Here is a 21411-nt window from a genome sequence, read left to right as displayed (position 1 = left end):
GTTACCAAAGCTGCTTTGGCAACACACAGAACAAAATACTTGTGAGGTTTCTATTAAATACTATATACCATCTTATTTCAAGGGCTGGAAAGCCAAAATTTAAGCTGTCAAGAGAATGAATTTCACCTTTAACTTTACCATTCCTGGCAAGATGCAAAGAAAGAAAAGAAAGGGACAAGTGATCTTAATTCAGGAAGAGTTATGGCAACCATCAGTAGTTAGATACTTCTGACAGACTCTGCTTGAAACCACATACTGCGTATTCACAAAGTTTGAGAAAGCCTTTTAGACAAATATTGAAGTGACTCCCAGAGGTCTGCTTCTAAAAGTCTGTTAACCAAATATGACAGTAGCCTGCCAGTACCTATTGAAACTGGATGTGCAAGTGTGTCAAAAACATTTTTGTCAAAGATATTTTTAATTATCATTAAAAATATGTGCCTCTCTAAGGCTTTCATTATTTCACAAGACCTACATATACCTGGAGTGAAATTAGCCTGTCAAATTGAAAGCAGAATTCAGGTAAGCATGGAAGAGAGATAGCTAAAATCCTTGAGGGCTCACAACATGTCTAATAAAAGCTGTGTATCTTGCTCCTGACTTGCAACAGCAGCAGTGCTTCAAAGCTATCTCCGTTATGGCAGAAACATTTTGTCACATATGCTCTCCTAGATGTTCAAAATATGAACCTAATTCATATGTAAAAATTCAAAACATGAATGATTGAGAAGCATGTTTTATGGTAAAAATGTAAAGAAAAATTGCTAAGTTTCTTTGATATGCTTTTAATATCAGTCATGCAAGAACTCCCTTAGGTTGGTTGGTTGGTTTTTAAATCATGCAGAAATCTCACACACTTTTTGACTTCCTGTTTACATGACATTAAGTTTTCAGTCTACATATACTTTACCCAAAACGAAAAGATTCACAATCATGCTGTGTCTGACTTGAAACATTATTCTGGTAGTTCACTGAAACACAGAATTCTCTCTCTCGACCCTGACTGTATAACGTCGGGCTTGCTTACCACCTCCAAGTGTCAGATATACTGAAGTAAGCATACATCTCCTTGCTAGTAACAGACTTCACACCTAAACAGTATGAGTACCAGGCAAGAATATTCAGCCTTTTTAATCAGCCTCTTTCAGATACTTTTTAGATTTAGGAAGACAACACAGCACACTGAAAAATGAGTTCATATTTTGAACCTTTTCTTGTAAAACAAAGACTGCAACATTTTGTTTTAAATTTAGACTAAAAATCTAAAACTCCCAACATACACATCATATCTAGGATAGTACTTTCAGCACAGAAAGCATTTAAATTCGGGGGTGGGGGGGTGATGTACCTAAAGTAGTATGTAGTTAATTATAATAGTATGAAAAAGACAACTATTGCATTAAAAATTACTGAAAAATTTCAGGATGGAAATTACTTTTTCTATAGTTCATAAAGTCAGCATCTATATTACAACTGGCTAGATAATATTCTTGTAATAAATACTGAAAGAACTAGCACCTACCTAACCCAATGCAGAAGTGTTTCAAGATAGCTTCATCCATGTGAAGATAGGATTCCTGTCATTATGCCAAAACTGGACAGTGATGCAAGTAACATCTGGCTGGTGCCTAATTTAGCTTACTCAACACTTTAGAAGTTGTATATACAGAGAATGATTTGTCCAAGGGTTTTGCCTCACCTCCTCTTCCCCTCCCCACCATTCACTTTGTGTTTTGACACCTCTCCACCTCTGTTTTCAGTACAGATAATAATCTGTTATTCAAGGTAACGGGGGGGGAAGACGACGGGGACGGACACACACCCACCCAAAAAAACCCCCAAGAAACCCCAAAACAAAACAAAGAACCACCAACACACACAAAAAAAATCTCGAATTGAGAAATACATCATTCAGATATTCCACAGCCTGAATCCTGCCATTTAACAACAGTTGCAGTATAGCACAACTTTTAAGTATCACAGTATAATGCTCTCATCACACATTATAGATGATTATGTAGATTACTAGCATCAAAGCACAAAACTAGCTAAGCTAGCTCAGGCCTGCTAACATGCCTGAGCCAACAAGATGCCCCCAGAAACAGTACTTCAGTGTGGACTAAGCTCAGTGGCTCTGCTGGGGTCAGGTCAGTTCAATTTAAACTGAATTTAATTAGTTAAATTAAGCATACTTAAGTGAGGGTTGGTACTGGCTCCCTATTTCCGACCACTATGGTTTATCAAAGCAAGGGCAAGATCCAAGTACATGGCATGAACCTTAACTCAATGCAGTAACCCTCCCAAGAACCCAACTGCAGGGAAGAAAGAAGAGCCTGCCTCCACAAAGCATCACAAACTGACCTAGTAAGGTCACCCAGAGCTCAGCTGACCATATGGAACCAATAACATACCTACAGTACACCCCCTGAGCATACAGCTATACCTGCATCCTTGCAGAAGCTGATCAGGTACAGCTGATCAGGTTTGCTAGTTCTCTCTAGCTACACCAATACAGCACTTGAGCTAACAGATCTGCTGGACTCCATTTGTCCCTCCATCTGCAGCATTAATAATTCAGAACTCACCCAGTTAATTTGACTATAACAAACTGAGAACTGACATACATGTACACACTTAGTATCTTCCTAGTAAACATACTTCAGCTTCCTAGAAACTTGCATCAGCACACATTGTTCTTAAGCTGCCATTCAGCACTGTGACAGTGATTTCCATCTTATGCACACCTGAGCTATGCAGTATGTTAAGATTGATTGGGACAGCATCTTAACTGCTCATCCTTTAAAATTCTTCCAGATTTTCTTGGAGAGCAAAGAATGACTGTAAACTGAAATAATTAAACAATTAATCAGTTTTATTAAGTTAGAGAAATGTGCAAGTAGTACCCACCCACATGTTCTGTTGCTCACAAGCAATTAGAACCATGGAGAAAAAACAAACAGAACCCTATACACATTTGATTAGAGCTCAGGTGTAGAGGTAATAAATTCAAAAATGTATATATAACACTAAATCCCTTCTGTCACATTTTCAAATATGTAAAAGAAAGCTGTGTTTCCATGTGCTCAAAAGTAATTAGATTCTCTAGCATCAGAAGACAGAAATGCAAGTCCTGCAAGATACCCACCTATAAAAGTTAGGTTTAAAAAGAAAAACACCACACACAAAACATACTAACATATTAGTGACTAATTTGAAAGGCTGTTAAAGAGATAATCTGCATTTCCCTCAACTATGAGAGTTACCAGAAAACCACCATAATTTAATTAAGAGTCATATTTAGAAAGTCCATACAAAGCACAATTTTAAGAGTCCTTGCACCCTGGAATTCAATTTTTCTTAAGAGTACTATGCGGGGGAAGGGACACATGGACGACACGGGACACCACACAAAACACACTGATAGAAAAAGTCTTAGGAAAGTTATGCTGTGGCAAAAGCTAAGATAATTAACTTGATGTGGACATGGGACAGCATCAATTACCCATATTGCACATATGAGAATGCATACAGTTTTAAACTGTATTATAATACTATAAAAGAATTATATATTCTATATATAGAATTATTATAGAATATAATTTAATTATATAGAAGAATTCAGAATTTCACAACTAGGGGCCTACAAACAACACAGCATATGGTTGAAGAACTTTGTTGGAAGTTCTCACCTTACCAATTTACTTAGTTGTAACTTTGCAGAAATACAACGCTAGTTGTAGAACAAGTATTTCCTCTCCAAGGCCAATGGATTCTGGGGACTACAGGATTTAGCCTATGAAAAGTTTTGTTGTTTTACCCATCCATAACAAAGGAAAGCTATAATGAGGGGTCAGCAATATTCAGCTTTCTATGTGATCCTACTAATACATTAAAGATATGATCTGCTGCAAGACCATCTCAAGTCAGTAGTGATGTTAGCTATGCAATTTGATAACTAACACAGTCTGAAGTTTCCAGACTCTCCCATATTTCTAAATTTAAACCCTAGTCATAAAAGGTTATATGCATCATGTTATATAACCTATGCTCTTCACTGATAATGTTATGGCTATAGGCAAAGTAAATGAAAACAACAGTGTCTCTGGATCAATCATAAGCCATGAAGCAAAAAAAGACCATGACAGATACAATTTTTCTTGGCACGGTACGGGCATTACAAATTGATGACTATCGTATGTCCATGCTGGCACCTCTCCACAGCGGATGTGTGAGAGTGTCACTACATCTGGATGGTGAGCATACTAGAGTCCCAAGGCACTCCAGGCCTACTGAAACCAGAGTGACAGCAGCTGCAATCAATGAACACCGTGGGAGCTCTGCAAAGTGATGAAAGGCCTAAATGATCACAAAACTGTAAATACAGATTTATTTCATTAAAATACTAGGTAACCACTGCAGTGATCCCTTCCTGAAATTGACTCATTTCAAGTATAAGCCAGTTATTTCAAGGATTCATTCACATTTCTCCTCTGCAAAGCCAACATAAAAGGCAAAACCAATAATCTTTTATATCACCAAGGTTGATAAAAAATAAAGCTTGCCCACACAGAAGCACTGAAAGGAAACCCAAAAGCATGCGACTGTCATCACATTAGCCAAGAAAGGTTCTTCTGTTGCACAACTAATGGGTCTTCAAAATTTTTAATGCAATTTGGACACACATACAGCTTTTACTAAACATGGAGAAATAAGGTGTTAAGAGAACTGCTCCAGGAAGCAGATACACCAGCACGCACCCTCATTTCTCATTTCATGTATGCATGCACAAATACATCTAAAAAGCAATTTTACATGCAAAATTGTGACATTCTGGGTAAACACTAATAAGTAATTGCTGCTAAACACTACAACCACCCTGCTGTTATCCATCACAATACATACTATAAAACACTGCGAAGGCTTATATGCAACTTTTCCATGAACTTGGAAAAACAGTGGAAGAACAGCAAAACAACAAAAAAAACCCCCACTAACTGCTGAAGTATTGATTCCAAAGCAAAGTCACCATCTGATTGAATAAACACATGGAAATCAGAGAATGAGTCTGGCTAGCCAGCATCTGTCCAAATATCTTGTTTCAAACAAAAACTGAACCTTGACTAATTTTAAAATATTAAATTACCATAATTAGAAAATAGTTTCCCAAACAATCAGCAATGGAGGCATGATGTTAGCTTTCCAGTACTTTCAATACCTATAAAGGTCTATGAAAAACTGAAGGAGGAAAGGACTTGGGCCAATACTGACACTCAAGAATTATCTCTGCTTTTTGGAGTAGCACTCCAGCAGAATAAGTCCATGGGACTGGCCACGTGCACTCCAATAATCCTTCCACGCAATACTCAAAGAACTCCAACAGTATTTCTTGCGATAGCAAAAATTTATGGGAACCTGATAAGAGTAGGTCTAAAATGCTTAAGGGATTAGAGTATTTGTCATGAGAAGAGAGGCTGAGAGAGCTGGGATTCTTCAGTCTGGAGAAGAGAAGGCTCAGGGGAATCTTATCACTGTGTATAAATACTGATGGAGGGGAGTAAAGAAGACAGAGCCAAATTCTTCTCAGTAGTATCCAATGAGCAGACAAGAGGCAATGGTCACAAATTTAAATGTAAGAAAAACCCATTTTACTCTAAGGGTGATTGAACATTGGAACAGATTGCCCAGAGAGGCTGTCAAGACTCCATCCCTGGAGATTGGATATTCAAAACCCAACTGGACAAGATCCTAAGCAATGTGCTCTAGTTGACTCTGCTTTGAGCAAGGGGGCTAGCTGAACTAGACAATCTCCAGAGATCTCTAACTTCAACCGTTCTGTGATTCTGTGAAGATTCAGGTTGCATTAAAATAATGACAGAAGTTTACATCTTCAGACCTTCCTGTGTTCACTGGCTGCTTTCTAAACAAATCAGACTTTAGAAAGCTTAAAAGCATGGCATGAGAAAAGATACCACAGCCCTAATACTCAGAAGAGGCAAAGGGAAATCAGGCAGTATATCCTGTGGAAGCTGAAATCCTGCTGCTAACATAAGATCACATGGATTGACTTATGAGGATTGAGGAATGTAACAGACAGGAGATCTACTTTTAACAGAGACACTGTGTGCAGCACAGTCCAAACACAGGAACTCTTGAGCATCTGGGTTTTTTTGGTTGGTTTTTTTTCTCTCTCCCTTTTTTTTCTTTTTTTTTGGGGGGGGGGGGGGGGGGGGGGGGTGCACATGCGCTATTAATGCAAGTCAGTTATCCCAGGAAAGAAGTCCTGTGTTCTTTGTGCAGAGGCTGCTACCTGATCTACTCTTCCACTTCATACCAGACTGACCCCAGCAAACACTTCTCCATACTGCAGGAGGCTCTCATCTCCTGCCTAGGAGCCTCAACTATTCCCACTGCACCCCTTTAACTATTCCCCAACAATTTCACAAGCAGAGGGGTCAGTTTCCTTAGGAAATTAGGACTTAAAAAAATAAAGCTACTTTAGCCTAGTAAACAATCCCCCTTAATGGAGGTTTCTCTAGGAGGCAATTCAAAGCACTTAAGTTCGGCCTGTTCTCTCTCCCCATTGACTACAAGCATAGAGGAAGAACTATTCTCCCTGTGCTGAAGTCAGCTGTTGCGATTACTCCGCACAGTAACAATTTTCAGAGTGACTGCTTTCAGAGTTCTCCAAACTCCACCTTTAGAAAAGGCTGCTAACTGTTCTCTTGAACAGAACACAAAAAGCTACACTGAAATTTTATTTTTCAAAAAACTTCACTGCTTTTTTTTGTAGAAAAGTACTACTATATCTAAAGGCAGAGCATATGCATCTAAAGGAGCTAGCTAACTTACCTTACAAAAAAAGTAAGATTTTGTTGCTACAATAAAGTAGTATTACATTTTAAAAGCCATTCTTTTTAACTAAACTTCAGCATGACACCAAACAAACAAGAAATAAAATTATTCTCCAACTGCTGAGGCTACTTCCAAAACCCAAATTTAAGAACAGTCTAAGGTATCTTAATTCCCCGAAATAGTAAAAGGTAGAAATACCTTTTACACTAAAGCATGAAATTTCTAGATATTCAGCTATAAGTTAATAAGACTAGAGCATTCCTCCAGCTAGTATTTCTGAGAGAGAGATCAGCATAAGAATGACTGCTGAAAGAAAAATTAAACCAACACACAGACTTGTAGGAGATTTTTTTTTTTTGGGGGGGGGGGGGGGGGAGCCTGTAACACTTTTCATCAAGGAAAGTACTTACCTGACATTTTTCCCTTGTTCTCTCAAAATCTTCACTAGATCAGCTATGGGGTACTGAGCTTTTGCTGCACACAAACCATAACCTGAAAGAATTTCCAAATTTTAAGCTTTTTTTCTGTTTCAGTGCAGACAGAATAGTTATGGGGAATAAGTGTACCTTCTGCACAAACAGAAGCTCTCATAATTAAAGATAAACAAAATAAAAAAATATACATCAGATACTCATATATTCCCAGGGGAGTTTCAGCCTGACCACTGGAATTCATCTCATCTTTTTGGTCTCCTGACCACTAACAGTGTAGCGGTTTGAGCAGTCAAACTACACAAGTAACTTATTTCAGCTTCACAAAAACACGTGTTCGTTTCTCTATCAGAAAAGGATGTTTCAGACAGGTACACTGAAAAATTGATAAAGAGGCTACTATCAGGTTATTTCACCACCATATCCTCAACAAAATTTTGGATTTGCATAATGCAAATCCAGTAGTTGAATATGGCTTTTAGCAGCAAATAATCTTTTCAGTCTTTCTGTCTGAATTAATTCATCAGAGCAATAACGCCCAGGAAGAAAATGCAGAGTATAAAATTATTAATGGTGTCCTCAAGGTTTGACCACAGGAGCAAGAGACAAACTCCTTGAAGACGTTTGCAAGCTTTGTTTGAAACAAAGCTAACTTCCCAAATTAGAACCCTATCTCACTGATGTTTTCATTTAAGCTGAAGCAAAATGAAAGACTACTTTGGTTTTTAGCATTCTTCTCATTCCAATGCTAAAACATAATCTAAACACAATAGTTGTGCTATTCAGTTGAAGGAAAACAAGTCTTGAACTACTCCTCACCTGACTTGTCCTAACAGGAAATGCACTATTGAACTATATAAGCCTAAGGCCAACAGAAGAGTTTCAGAGAACTCAGGATTTGGGTTTTCAGGTGTTTCTTCTACTTTAATTCCAGTATTTATTGGATACTAATTAAGTTAGAGATTTTTTTTCTCCAGGCTTTTTAACAAAACAATGCAGAATTGAGCGAGTAGACAAGAAACAAACAAAATCCTCTCTTTCAGTTTTTTGTTATTGGTACCATTGGTACTGTGGTAGTGCTTGGAAACTTGCACCACAACAGCTGTACATAAAATTAACTGTAAACAAAATTTACAAAAGACAGTCTTTGTCCTGAAGAATTTAAAACCTAAATAAATAGGACAAAGTTTGAAGAGCCACACACCAGGAAAAATAAAGTGGCATACACATGTCTACACAGAGGAATGATGACTGACCTGGGGAACAAAAACAGATCCCACAACCCCAGTCAACATTTGACATGCTGCTGCTATGTTGCAACTGTAAGATAGGCTACAGGGTTTTTTTGTTTTGTTTTGGGTTTTGTTTGTTGCATTGGTTTGTTTTTGTTGTTTGGTTTTTTTTTTTTTTTAAATAATACATCCTCTGAACATCTTGCTGTATGAGTCAAGAGTCTCTTACCTGGAGTAATAATAATGTTATTGGCTTCCTTTATCATTTCAATTGCATTGTCCACATTGATTTCCGTGTGGATTCCAGTAATTTCCATGGGCTTCCCACCAGCTGTTGACGTCGTGCCATAGCCCCCTAGAATCACATTTGCAAGGGAACGGTTCATAGCCTGAAAGACAAGAGGGTTTTGATCAGCTAAAGATGAAATCCAAAAACAAAGGACAGGAGATGACTACAAATAAAACTTCTGAAGATACTAAAGCCTTCCCGACAATAGCCTTTGTCTGCTGGTTTTGCCAGTTTTCAACTCAAAACTTCTTAAAAGAGGCTCCTGAAAATAGACACACAGATTAACACAACAATAGCCAAACAGTAGCTTCTAATGCTTTGCATTACACATGTAATGAGAGAGCATCAGCATTTCCCCAAGACAAAGAACAAAACACCACAAATTTAAAAAAAAAAAGCACCTCAGCAAATATCGGTCTCTTTCTGTTCTTGAAAGGGAGGGCCATAAAAGAATGCATATTTGATGACAGATTTATATTGTTTTTTTATATATATAAATACATCTAAATAAAATATACACACAATTTTTGCAAGATATTTTCTTAAGTTCTTGAGCAATTCAATATGTAAGCACAAAACTGCTATATGACAGCACGGAAACCACATAGCTCTTACAGGTAGTACAGAAGCAAAGCTCCTACAGCACCAAGACGGGAAAGAACACAATAAAGCTAAGTAGCCACACAAAATTAACCAAATGCTAACTCAAAACAAATTGTAATGAACTGAAGAGGACCATTAACTTACTGGCTGAGCACCAAAGGGGAACAAGAGATCTTAAACTAGGAGCTTTAAGAGGGGAACACATCCTGAAAATTTGGCTCCATATTTACATAGCCAGAAAAAGCCACTGGCTAAATGCTTTCACTGGCATGTCTCCTTGTGAGCGTGGTCCCAAAGTAGTATCTGGCAATATCTGGAAGTAGGCAAAACTCATAATTGCAGTAAACAAAACTTTAGAAGCATGAAAGGAACAGGATAAATTGCTTCTTTAATTAAACACATGTGTCATACATCTGCTGTGTTAGCTCAGAAATCACAGCAAAATTTAAGAATGGATGTGTAAAGGCACACATACAAGCGAGAGGAAACACCCACATGAAAGTATGCTTCCAAGTGTCCATTTTCCACTGACACTTCAAATCATGCAACTCCACAGGTTTCTTGCTATAGCCTGAGAAGATATGCCATTCTGTGAAATTCATCATCTAGCAAATAAGCACAACAAAGATGTTAGAAGAACTTTTGTTTATCCTGGTAAACCATCACTATTTCCATTACTGTATGGAAGGCGCACAAATGCAGTGAAATCAGCACCTTTCTACTGTCTGCAGTAGTGTCCTAGTTTCAGCTGAGATAGAGTTAGTTTTCTCTATAGTGGCTGGTGTGGGGCTATGTTTTGGATTTGTACTGAAAACAGTGTTGATAATACAGAGATGTTTTAATTGTTGCTGCACTAGTCAAGGACTTTTCAGCTTCCCATGCTCTGCCAGGTGCAGAAGAAGCTCGGAGGGGACACAGCCAGGACAGCTGACCCCAACTGACCAAAGGGCTATTCCATACCATATGGCGTCATGGTCAGTATATAAAGCTGGGGAAGAAGAAGGAAGGGGGGACATTTGGAGCGATGGCGTTTGTCTTCCCAAGTAACCGTTACGCATGATGGAGCCCTGCTTTCCTGGAGATGGCTGAACACCTGCCTGCCCATGGGAAGGAGTGAATGAATTCCTTGCTTTGCTTGCGTGCGCGGCTTTTCCTTTACCTATTAAACTGTTTTTATCTCAGCCCTCAAGTTTTCTTACTTTTGCTCTTCCAATTCTCTCCCCCATCCCACCAGGGGGGAGTGAGCGAGCAGCTGTGCGGGGCTTAGTTGCCAGCTGGGGCTAAACCATGCCAAGTACATAGTAGTTCATATCCTCTAAGAACACACTGCCTTTGACATGTATCACTATTAAACCTTCAAAGAGAAAAACAGACTACTTAATATATTGCATCAGTTAAGTGTCAGGTAAGACAGTCTAGACAAAAGAATACCCTCTTTGGATGTTACACATGTTAAGATTACAAGCAGCAAAGCACTTTCTACTCATATCTAAACCAAAAGACAACAGTAAGACCAGATCAAAGGAAAAAAGTTCAAATATTAGAAATCAAAGAATCCACACAAAGCAAGCATGAGATTGAAGCACCCTTGCCTGGCTATGCACCACAGAGCTGAGGAAAGAGGAGGGAAGTCTGGCAAAAAAGGTGGTGGTACAGAAGGCTTCAAAATGAGCCAAGACCTCATCAAGCAACCATTAACCAACACGGCTAAGACCTACCCAGCACAGGGGCACTGTGGTAAGTCTTCTATAGCCTCTTTCACCTTCTTTACCACCACAGACCACAAACATACCAACAAAGTGCAGGCTTCACCATTCACAGATAATCCAACTACCAGCAAAAAGCCCCCTCTGCTGTGCATACACAGGTGATACTGGCCAGGAGCTTACAGCCCAGGGAAAACCAAACCCTTGATCCCTGAGTACTCCAAGTCCTTCCCACTGTGCCCACATAAACCACACAGCTAGTACAGGTGATGGGCCAGCATACAATTTAAGATTAACACAATTTTCCCTTCTCTTGCTCTCTTTCATCACCCCAATTAATGGTTCCTCTTCTACCTGAAGCATTTTCCCCATCCCTAAGCATACTGATTCTAATACTACAGTTGCAATCATCAAGTATTTGCTCTGGGGAGAGAGAAGAAAAAAAGAAAAAAAAAAGAGAGAGAAGGACATGCTAATACAATCAAATGTTCTGAAAGTCAAGTTGTGTTAGTGTTTTTAAAGAAGTCACAATTCACAGGATGAGTGAACAGTACAGGCCTTTGCTTTTTTGTTTTGAAGTTAAATTTTTTTGTCCTTAACTCACCTCAATAGGCACAAAGGAGAGATGGGTGAAAAAAAAAAATCAAACTGATATGAGTGCAAAAATTAAGATATTATCTGAATAGATGTTGGCCAATTTTATCAACTCATGTAAAAGCTTTAAGAGATTAACTGGATAGGCTTTGGATGATTAAGCTACAGTTTTATCACAAAAAGTAATTGGAAGTGTTGTGAAAAGAAGTTTTCAACCATTAAGGTGTTTCCACAAACACCTTTTAATCTGTACTAGATAAGCTTCAATAAATATACTGCTTTAGATGAAAGTCATATGGGGGGGGGAAAACTGTGTTGCTTCATTAGCACAGGTTGCAACAGCCTAAAGCAGAGTTTATTGAAACACTTGAACATTTTTTCCTCCTGAAACACAGCTCGAAGACATTGATACTGAATCCCTTGATTATAAGAACACTTTTAAAAGTAATGATTTCCATTAAAGGAAGTAAAGCACAAAAGAAAAATGCTGGGCTAGAAAAAACAACTTATTCTGCTTATTGTGCAGAAATTATACAAAATTTTAATTTTACTAGCTGATCAACTTTAATTGTCTAAGCTTATGTGAAGCAGCACAAGATTTCTATAATATTACCTCAAAAACTAAACTCCCTGAAGTCTGAGAAATACATAGAGGAAAGCCACTCTGTCACTGCATAACTATTTTGCTAATTATTTCCCCAGGCTTCCTATTTACCTAGATCCTCCCAAACAACAGATGCAAGTATCTCAAAATTCTGTGAGTTCTGAGAGAAGCTAGCAATAAAAAGGGAACAGTAAAAGAAAAATTAAGCTATAGAGTGACTATGCCTACTGGTAAATACGTATCCAACAGATCATATTTTCACTAAGACTTACAAGAATTTGATCTTTAAAGAACATACTTTTCATACCTGTGTTACCCCAATAAGCATCATCTTTCTACTGATATTGACTAAATCACTGACTGTATACAAAAAATATCTATATTTTTTTAATATATAGATATATCCTATAAGCCACATAATCTGATTTCCTTTTGATAAGGAGATACAAAATGTTCAGGAAAGAACAAGATTCTTTAAAATTCATACCTGGGATTGTTCAAATGAACTCACCTCCATGAAGCTGCACAAAAATACTTTAAGCTTTTCTGAAATTGTTCATTAAGAGAGATGAAAATGAATGATACTGAACATTCTTAACATGGTAACACCACTATTTATCAGCAGAGAGGAAGTAAAAAGACGACAGCCAGGGCTGACTGCAGAAAAACATCAGGACAAGAGAATAACGACACTGATCATACAAGAACACAAGAGCAGAAGTGAAACAGAATTACACAACAGAATCAGGAGGTTGGCAGCTGTTGCACTGTGAACAGTTTTCTTTAAGTTGTTACCTCTCCATCTTCAAAAACAAAAAGGAGACACACACGGGAAGGCAAGAGACACTTCTGTACAAATGTTCCAGGAAAAAAGGAGAGTATTACTAATAATGCAATACGATTACACAGAGAGTTGAAGCTCAAGTTTGCTCTGACACAGACATTAGTAACACCAATACGTTAATGCAAGCCTGCTGCCACCCCGTGGTACTTCAAAGTAGCTGCTCTGAAGAAAGTAGCATACTTTCCTATACTTCAAAAACCAAACTTTAAATTACTCTCTAGTCAAACCAAATGTGTTGGTTTGTTGTTGGTTTTTGTTTTGGTTGGGTTTTTTAATTTGTTTGTGGTTTTGTTTTTTTTTTTTTTTTTTTTTTTTTAAAGGAACTCACTACTTACAATATCTCCTGCTGATAAATTTTAAATTTAGTTTAAATTTAAACAACACTGCAGAGTGACATGACTAAAAAGACAGCTGAGCACAAGTAATCATATCTATTTGAGCCCAGTTTCAAACCCTGAATGCTCAAGTCAACGGAAAGGCTTTCCTCAGTTTTGAAGTGGGTATCTCTCCAAACCAGAGAGAGATGACTGACATCTAGTCCAACAGTTTCAATCAAGAATTTTCTAGTATCTAAACACCTAGCAGTCTGGTCTTCCGATTGCTTATCTTCCTAGCAAACATGCTGAATAAGGTTTCTCATTACTTGGAAAACAAGCACAATTTCTGCTCACTTCTTACCACACACATGATGTAAGAGAGGATGGCGCCAGAGGAGCCAATGAGCGCACCAACAATGGTCAGCAAGTTGTTGTTCAGTAGGAAGCCCTCAGCACACAAGGCCCATCCAGAATAACTGTTCAGGACAGTAATAACTACAGGCATGTCAGCACCTCCAATAGCTGCTGTTAAAGTGACACCCTGGAAAAGGCAAGAAAATACTTCAGTATAAGCTATGACTAAGGAGAACATGCAAAGAGGACAGCCTGCCTGCAGCATTAAAAAAATAAATATGAAGTTACTTAATAACTCAATCCAAGTATTTTCAACATAGGAGACATCAAGCTGTGGCCTGAGGATTTGACTTACCGATTCTAACTTTTAAGAGACAAGAAGGTACTCCACTGTCCTCATCCTGTGCTTAGTCACATATTTGTACTCACAAAAATATCCCACCAGTTCCATGGAATTCCATGAGCTCCATGGAGTTCATACCATTAAAGGATTCGTACTGAGCAGTCTTTGCAAGACTCAGTTTACAGAATGGTAATATTCAGGTTAAATTTTGCAACAGCTGGTGTGAGTGAGTGGAGGAAGTTACACATGGGGATAATCTTAGTAAGTTATCATGACAACCTGTACATCCAGTGCCTTTATAAGTATTTTAAGGATGAACTTTCCAAAAAGTCTTTTAAAAAAATCAGTTTATCATATAAAAGCCTCCATTAAGTCATAGCTGCAAAAAGTAATTATATACATACATGCCTGTTCTTTGGAACAGTTCTGTTTTACAGCTAGATTTAGGAAAGTCAGTTGCTACTTGCTACTGCAAGTTAACATACAGACACTATGATGACAGTGACTCAGGATGGTAGAAATACAGCTTTGCAAGTTTCCTCTTGATGATTGAAGAATGAACTGCTTGTTTAATTTGTTTCACCTCCTATAATTCCCCAACTTACCATTATGGCTGAGAGCACCGAGACAGAACCTAAACAAGTAATTCCCATAGTGTAACTAGGATCAATCATGTATGGAACCATTCCACCAACGCTGGCAGCCAGCAACCCTGTGTTCAATGCATGTCGACCAGGCAAGAGCAGTGGTACAGAATTCAGGATACCTGCAATCAAATGCATATTCAGAGATTGACACATACATGCAGGAGAGCCTGTCCCTTGCCTTCAGAGAAGACTAAATACCTCAGCAAAAGAAAAATTAAAAAAGAAGAAAACAAAAAGGGAGGAGCAGAAAATAAAACAAGTTAGTTGAAGCTGAGACCTTGTGCTGACTCAGTATTGCAACACATTCAGACTTATTCTAGATTCTCAAATACTCCTGTTTAAACTCATTTTACTTCCTAATCTCCCAAGTGTTTCAGAATAATCACAAAGACCTCTTTTCCTCTTGAAAAGCACCTTTTTTTTCCTTCATTAAACTTAGTTAAATTCTGGCCCCAAGTCTTTGCATGCTGTGCATGAAGCTCTGTAATAGGAAGCTCTTAGCTGGAACTTCTTAGTACAGGTATTATCTCAGTCTCTCAAAAGCTGTATGTTTAGAAAAAATATGACTACATAGATAACCCCAAATATAAAATACTCCTGCTTTCAAATGCTTTAGTTTCACCAGTACCCTCAGTCACACAGACTTCCCACAGCTTCCCACACTGGTAGAGACTTGAGGGGAAGAGAGGTTTGGGGATTTGTGTTATTTGGTTTAAAAAGACAAACAAGTATTTATTTTCACCCTAGGCTTTAAAACAACACATCAAAGAGTAAAAATAATTATCCATTACTTTTGGTGTAAGTACTTACCGAATGTCTCATTTAAATTTAGCTGAATTCAAGGGAAAGAATGAACTTGATGGTCTCAGGACCAGGAGTCAAAGTGTGTGACCTGCTACCTCTAGTTCAATAGTATAGACAAGCTTATTATTACAGTGCTGATATGACAATGGAAGGGGGGAGGGGAACCACCCAGGAGAGTGGGCTGAAACAGGCAGTGAAGTTCACCAGGGACATGCACACAAATCACTAGGAGGGGTGGAGAGGGGAAGATGGAGAACAGAAGGAAAATAATTGAGAAGAAATAAATGAGTAACTACTTAGCAGAAATACATACTACTGACAATGCCTCCAAAAGATTATTAGAGAAGACAGCTTTCCATCCATATCATGCTTTCTCCTTCAACAGCTGGTCTCATAAACACTGAAGAAAACAAACAGATGTTTCCCAAAGGAAGTATTGTAAGGCCAATAACAAGATTAGCAATAGGAAGCTCTTAATACCTGTACTAAGAAGTTCCAGCTATCTCAGTCTCTCAAAAGCTGTGTGCTTACAAAACCAAAAATAAATGCAATAAAGAAACCTTCAGGTGCATAAGAACCAGGAATTCGTGAGTGTTTAATTTAGAAGGCATATTTACTGAAACAGTAAGAGGCATAGAGTTTGCATAGTAGGTAAACAGATAGTGGATTGGATAGTGTAAAGTGAGTCAGTTAACTGATACTGCAAAACTACCTACCTAAATGAAGCCTGCAATGCTAAGAACAAAATCCCATAAATATTAGCAATGTTTACCGAGTCCAGCAACACCAGGGTTTCAATTAAAATGTCTGCTCAGGAAGACGAAGTTGTGATCATAAAGGTTCAATAAAATAGAGTCAGGTACAGCGTCTTAACAACACTAAAGCAACACTCATTTCTAGACAAGATGAATTGAGGGAAGCTTATATGATTTGGTAATTAATAGCAGTAATATGTCCAAGCACTGAAGACAAACCATTCATAACTAAAGCTGTACACAAGCAAGAACAGAATTTTAAAAAAAGTACACTCATAAGAATTAAACATAAACTTTTACCTGATGCAAAATACAATGTTTCTTTCCAATTACACAGCAGTCTAAAGGCAGAGCTAAATCTTGGGGGGGGGGGGGAACGGACACGGGACTTTAACAAATACTTAGTTCTGAATTGAAGGTCTCACCTTGCAGTTTTCCATAAGCAACAAGAGAGCCACTGAAAGTCACCCCGCCAATGTATGTGCCAAGGTATGCCACAACCTTGGTGAGGTTTGCAGCTGGATCAGTAGCAAAGTGAGGATATTCGATCATGTATTCTGCTACACAGGTGAGCACAGCAGCCAAACCAACCAAACTATGGAAAGCAGCCACTAGCTGAGGCAGATCTGTAATCTGGATGCGTTTAGCAATCGTCAAACCTATTGAGAGTTGAAGACAGAAGAGAAGTCTTACACTTCCAACACTAAAACACAACCAATCTGTGCAGCTAGAAATTAACGTATCATGGTTCAGTGTGCAATTAATACATGCACACACATGCCTGTTCCAATGGAAAAATTTGTTCTACACTACAAATTACTATGGCATTTAACTGAAAGCTGCATATGTGTATTTTGTGCAATGAGGATAGCATGGAAATTAAAGAGAAGATTAAAGCATATCGTGTTCTTTGAAGCTTCACTAGATACTGAGAAATTCAACATTTTCTGTGGCAAAAGCACAATGTGAAAAAGGGAATTTGGCAGCATTCAGTCAGGAACTCATGTTCAGGAACTGAACAGAAGTATGAAGTTGGGCAAGTTAATTCACCTCTGCAAACCCAGTTTCCCTAACAAAGATGATGTGCTCCTGCTTCTCCACCAGTCTCCCCATTCTTTACCACATCCTGATGGATTAGTATGGGATCATAAGCCCTGGGACTTATGATTCTTTGTTCACATACTTGCAAAATAACATAAGCAAGCCATAAATGTAAGTTGTTCAATTTGCCCGTGACCTATACAATATTTTGCATATATACAGCTTGCATAAATGCACGTATAGAACATATATTGTTAGTTTATAGTATCATACACATACCTATGGTACCACCGAGTGCCACTGCACCTGACATCTGCGCCAACAATTCAGGTGAGGGTTTAAGGCCTCCAAGAGTTGCTGCTAAGCCTCCTGCAACACCAATCATACCCAAAGCATTTCCAAGACGAGCCGTTCCTTGGGTGGACAGACCAGCCAGAGCACCAACGCAGCATAAGCCTGAGCCCAGATACATCATCTTTAAAATAAGAAAAAAATCAATATGCATACATGAAGTAGAGGCACAAAGTGCATAATTATTATAAAAGTCTTTCCGATTATTACACAAAAGGACAAATTTTTCCAGAATGCGTATAAGTCACCAGATGGCTTGTTCTTAACTGAAGAAGTCGTCAAACTCTTGACTGTGAGAAATTGTTGTATGGGATGTGATTTTGGCCAATTAATATGTAATTTCTATTAAAACTTTTTCCCCACTTTATAAGCTTGGTTTATCTGCACTGTGAATACTAAACTTGCATCAAGCCAACTTTCCTCATCAGTTCAGAAGCAAGTTTTTCTTTAGTACAATCCCAAAGCTAAACTGTCCTGTTTATAAGCAAATTCCTAAATTATTCCTATAATGGTGCATCTAAACTCCTGTTTTCAAAAAGTATAAAACAAGCTTAAATGAACTGAGCTATACATGTCTAGATACTAAAAAAGCCTCAATGTATTGCAAGCCCCCAGGATAAAGCTATGCTTGGATTCACTTTTTCCAAACACAGAAGGCAATACACATTGATTTTTCTTACTATTAAAACAAATGCAAACAAGAGTTTACCATAAAAGGTGCTGTAGGTACAATACCTGTACATCCCTCTGTGCTGAAATCTCATCCTACCCAGATGTCATACCTACTTTAACTGTCACTCCAAGTTAAACTTCCAGACAGAAACATTTAAACCAAAGACTGGTTTCTATAGTCACTCTAATATTTAGGCTGTAATTTAGGAAAACTGTCCAATAAATAACAAAGTACTTGCTGCTTTACAGGAAAAAAAACACCAAAGCTTTTAAAATTTGCAGATTCAGCATTTGAGGTATGATTACAAGCTTAAAGTTAATCAAATTGGCTTCATTGGAATACATAGCTGATGAAAAGACCATGGCTAACTTGCTATTTACTCCTTAACAGAGTAAGCAGTGAAGAAGCATATCTTGCTGCAAACAGCAGGCTGAGAGCCACAAAGATATCTTCTTACCTGTTCAATATTATAGCCGCTGTTAAGAGCAACTGCATAGCCTCCTACAAATACACCGCCAGGAAGTAGGTACAAGTAGTTGTACTCAGGAGGATCTGTGGGACGTTTGAACATATCCAGCATTCTCTGTGTAACTAGAAACCCACCTGGCCAAAAGAAAGCAACGATTTTTAAAAAATAAAATCTAAAACTAAGCATATGCCAAGCTATAAGAGAAATATTTGTTTACACCATATTACCACACAAAGTTAGCAACTGACACCAATAAAGTCTCTGAAAAGCTAGTAAGCTGGAAAACCACCAGGAAACAAAGGTGTAATCAGGGTGAGATCCCGTTGTCTTTTTTAATCTTTGGAGGAAATTCCTAAAAGGAGGAGTTGGAAAGCCTGGAGGACTTGCCCTGGCTCCATACTCTACACCGACTATAGGGTACAGCTTAGTTTACAATTATGCTCTTTTCCCTGTCTACTCTAGCAAAAAATAGTACTTACAAGTCACATTTCTCACTTTCGCATCTTTTTTTATTCATGAAGTTGGGACTTTTGAAGATCGAGCAAGTAGAATTTTGTTCTATGCCACTAGCATATTTTTCAAGTGGGAAAAGGAATACAAGGACAAATGCAGTACCATCTTGGGATATACAGGAAAAGATGTTTCATAAAATCATCACCCAAAGGATACTGTAAGAGAAAAATGCACATTTAAATGCTTCCCTAAAAAACGGTTACACCACAGGGTGTGCAAACCAGATAAAATAACTACCATGAAATTTGGGGGGGGGGGGGGGCACGTGTTCTTGATTGATGGATACTCTCAGATCCTATTCCCAGAATATTTCTGGAATCTACACACTGTAAGAGCTAGAAGAATTAAAAGAATTACACAAGTGCTTTAAGTTAGCCTCAGGAAATAAAAAAAAAAAACACCACACCCACACAAAACAACACACACACCACTAACATTCATACCTGCAATATTGACTGAAGAGATAAAGGTTGAAAGCACTGCTAGACTTTGAGGAGTGTTTTCAGGGAGATAGTTTCCTCCCATCAGTACCAGTCCACCAACTGCAGTTAGTCCTATTTAGAAGAGAAAGAAGTATTACTGAACCTTAAAAGGCTCTACACCTACAGCAAGTTTGCTTTCACCTGTCAAACACCTACGAGTCAACTCAAATTTTGACCCCTATTCTACACCTTACTATTTAAACAAAGACTACCGTGGTCTTTTTCAGCAATATAAACATTTCAAAAGAAAAAAAAAAATGAATGTAGTTTTGAAGTAAAGTGCCTCAAGCACAGAGTCAGCCTCTGAGTACTTGTTCGATAAAAGAAACTTTGCTTTTAACAGTCAAAATAGATCAGACTCATGACCTGTCACATATACACACACAGATATATAAAATCCTACATATTTATAAGGTTATGAATCTTACGGGTCACTTAGGAATATTTTTTTCTTCCCCCTCAAAACACATCATTTGAGGAGAGGAAAAAAAGAATGCAGAAGACATGAAAGACAAGTTATTTTCAGGGCAACATTTTGGGAGGAAAGATGTGTTATATGAAAGGAGAGACTGCAGCACTCCAAGTAAAACAAACTTTAAATCAAACAGTTTAAGAGTTGAAAATTACTTACAAAAATAAAAAATACACAGCACCACATTTGCCTTTCTTTTGAAAAAACATACTATTGGAAAGAGTATATTCCAGGTTACTTTCATAAATAGCAAGGACAACTCAGAGATGCAAAGTAGTACTAAGCTCTTCGGCATTTTAAAAGGCATATCAGCAGACTTTTGTCTAAAGTTCAAGTAAAAGGAGCTGTGCCTAGTTCAAATAGAAAATAAGTAGTTGCGTGACAGCTACTTACCTGAGATAGCATTAGTCACTGACATGAGTGGAGAGTGAAGAGCAGGAGTCACACCCCATACTGTATGGTACCCCACTATTCCAGCTAGGCCAAATGTCGTCACCATTTGCGTGAAAGCAGTATTAGGAGCTACAATGCCCAGTCCTAACATGCCCGCTAAACCTAGAAGAAAAGCACAGCAAAACTTTTCTATAGTTTTTCAATGGTTTCTTACATTTAAACTCTGTACAACAGGAGTCCAGTATTAAGCTAAAAGTAAAAATGAGTTTTATGCATGGACTTGTTTCAAGATCAGCTGGATCATCTTTGTCAACTAAAAGGTTCTTTCAGTTGTGTTTCTAGTGGTTCTTTTACAATAGAAAATAAATCCATAAATATAATACTGACATCTTTGTTATGCATGCAGACAAAGCAGCAAGGATAGGTTTCTACCCCAACACCGGCTCCTGTCACACTCCTGTTCTACAGCAAAAATGTAGAAGAGTCACAATTACGTGGAGGTACTATTTGGAAGACTCAAAGCATGCATATGAAGAGCAGAAGTTAAAATTAAGAATACTCAATTCAGTAATTACCTCGTACAGAAGTTCTGACGCACACAGAGTACCAAATAACAGGAAGATCCAATATTTATTTGGCAAG

At 38.0% G+C, this 21411-nt stretch overlaps 1 protein-coding gene across 4 annotated transcripts in view; it reads right to left on the bottom strand.

Moving 5' to 3' along the window:
- Positions 1-21411, bottom strand: part of NNT (nicotinamide nucleotide transhydrogenase) — a 53287-nt gene that overhangs the window by 11007 nt on the left and 20869 nt on the right. For all 4 annotated transcript variants that reach the window (XM_072858863.1, XM_072858864.1, XM_072858866.1 and 1 more), the window contains exons 11-19: positions 20770-20931; positions 19866-19976; positions 18898-19043; positions 17696-17891; positions 16801-17034; positions 14775-14935; positions 13834-14013; positions 8745-8904; positions 7263-7344 (exon numbers count right to left, since the gene is read on the bottom strand). In XM_072858863.1, the coding sequence (XP_072714964.1) occupies positions 7263-7344; positions 8745-8904; positions 13834-14013; positions 14775-14935; positions 16801-17034; positions 17696-17891; positions 18898-19043; positions 19866-19976; positions 20770-20931 (1432 nt within the window). The remainder of the gene's footprint in view (positions 1-7262; positions 7345-8744; positions 8905-13833; positions 14014-14774; positions 14936-16800; positions 17035-17695; positions 17892-18897; positions 19044-19865; positions 19977-20769; positions 20932-21411) is intronic.

Source organism: Ciconia boyciana, chromosome 4 (assembly GCF_034638445.1).
Source record: "Ciconia boyciana chromosome 4, ASM3463844v1, whole genome shotgun sequence".
In the NCBI taxonomy this organism is placed as follows: domain Eukaryota; kingdom Metazoa; phylum Chordata; class Aves; order Ciconiiformes; family Ciconiidae; genus Ciconia; species Ciconia boyciana.
Note: the sequence above shows the minus strand (reverse complement) of the source record. Positions and strands in the feature narration are given on the sequence as shown.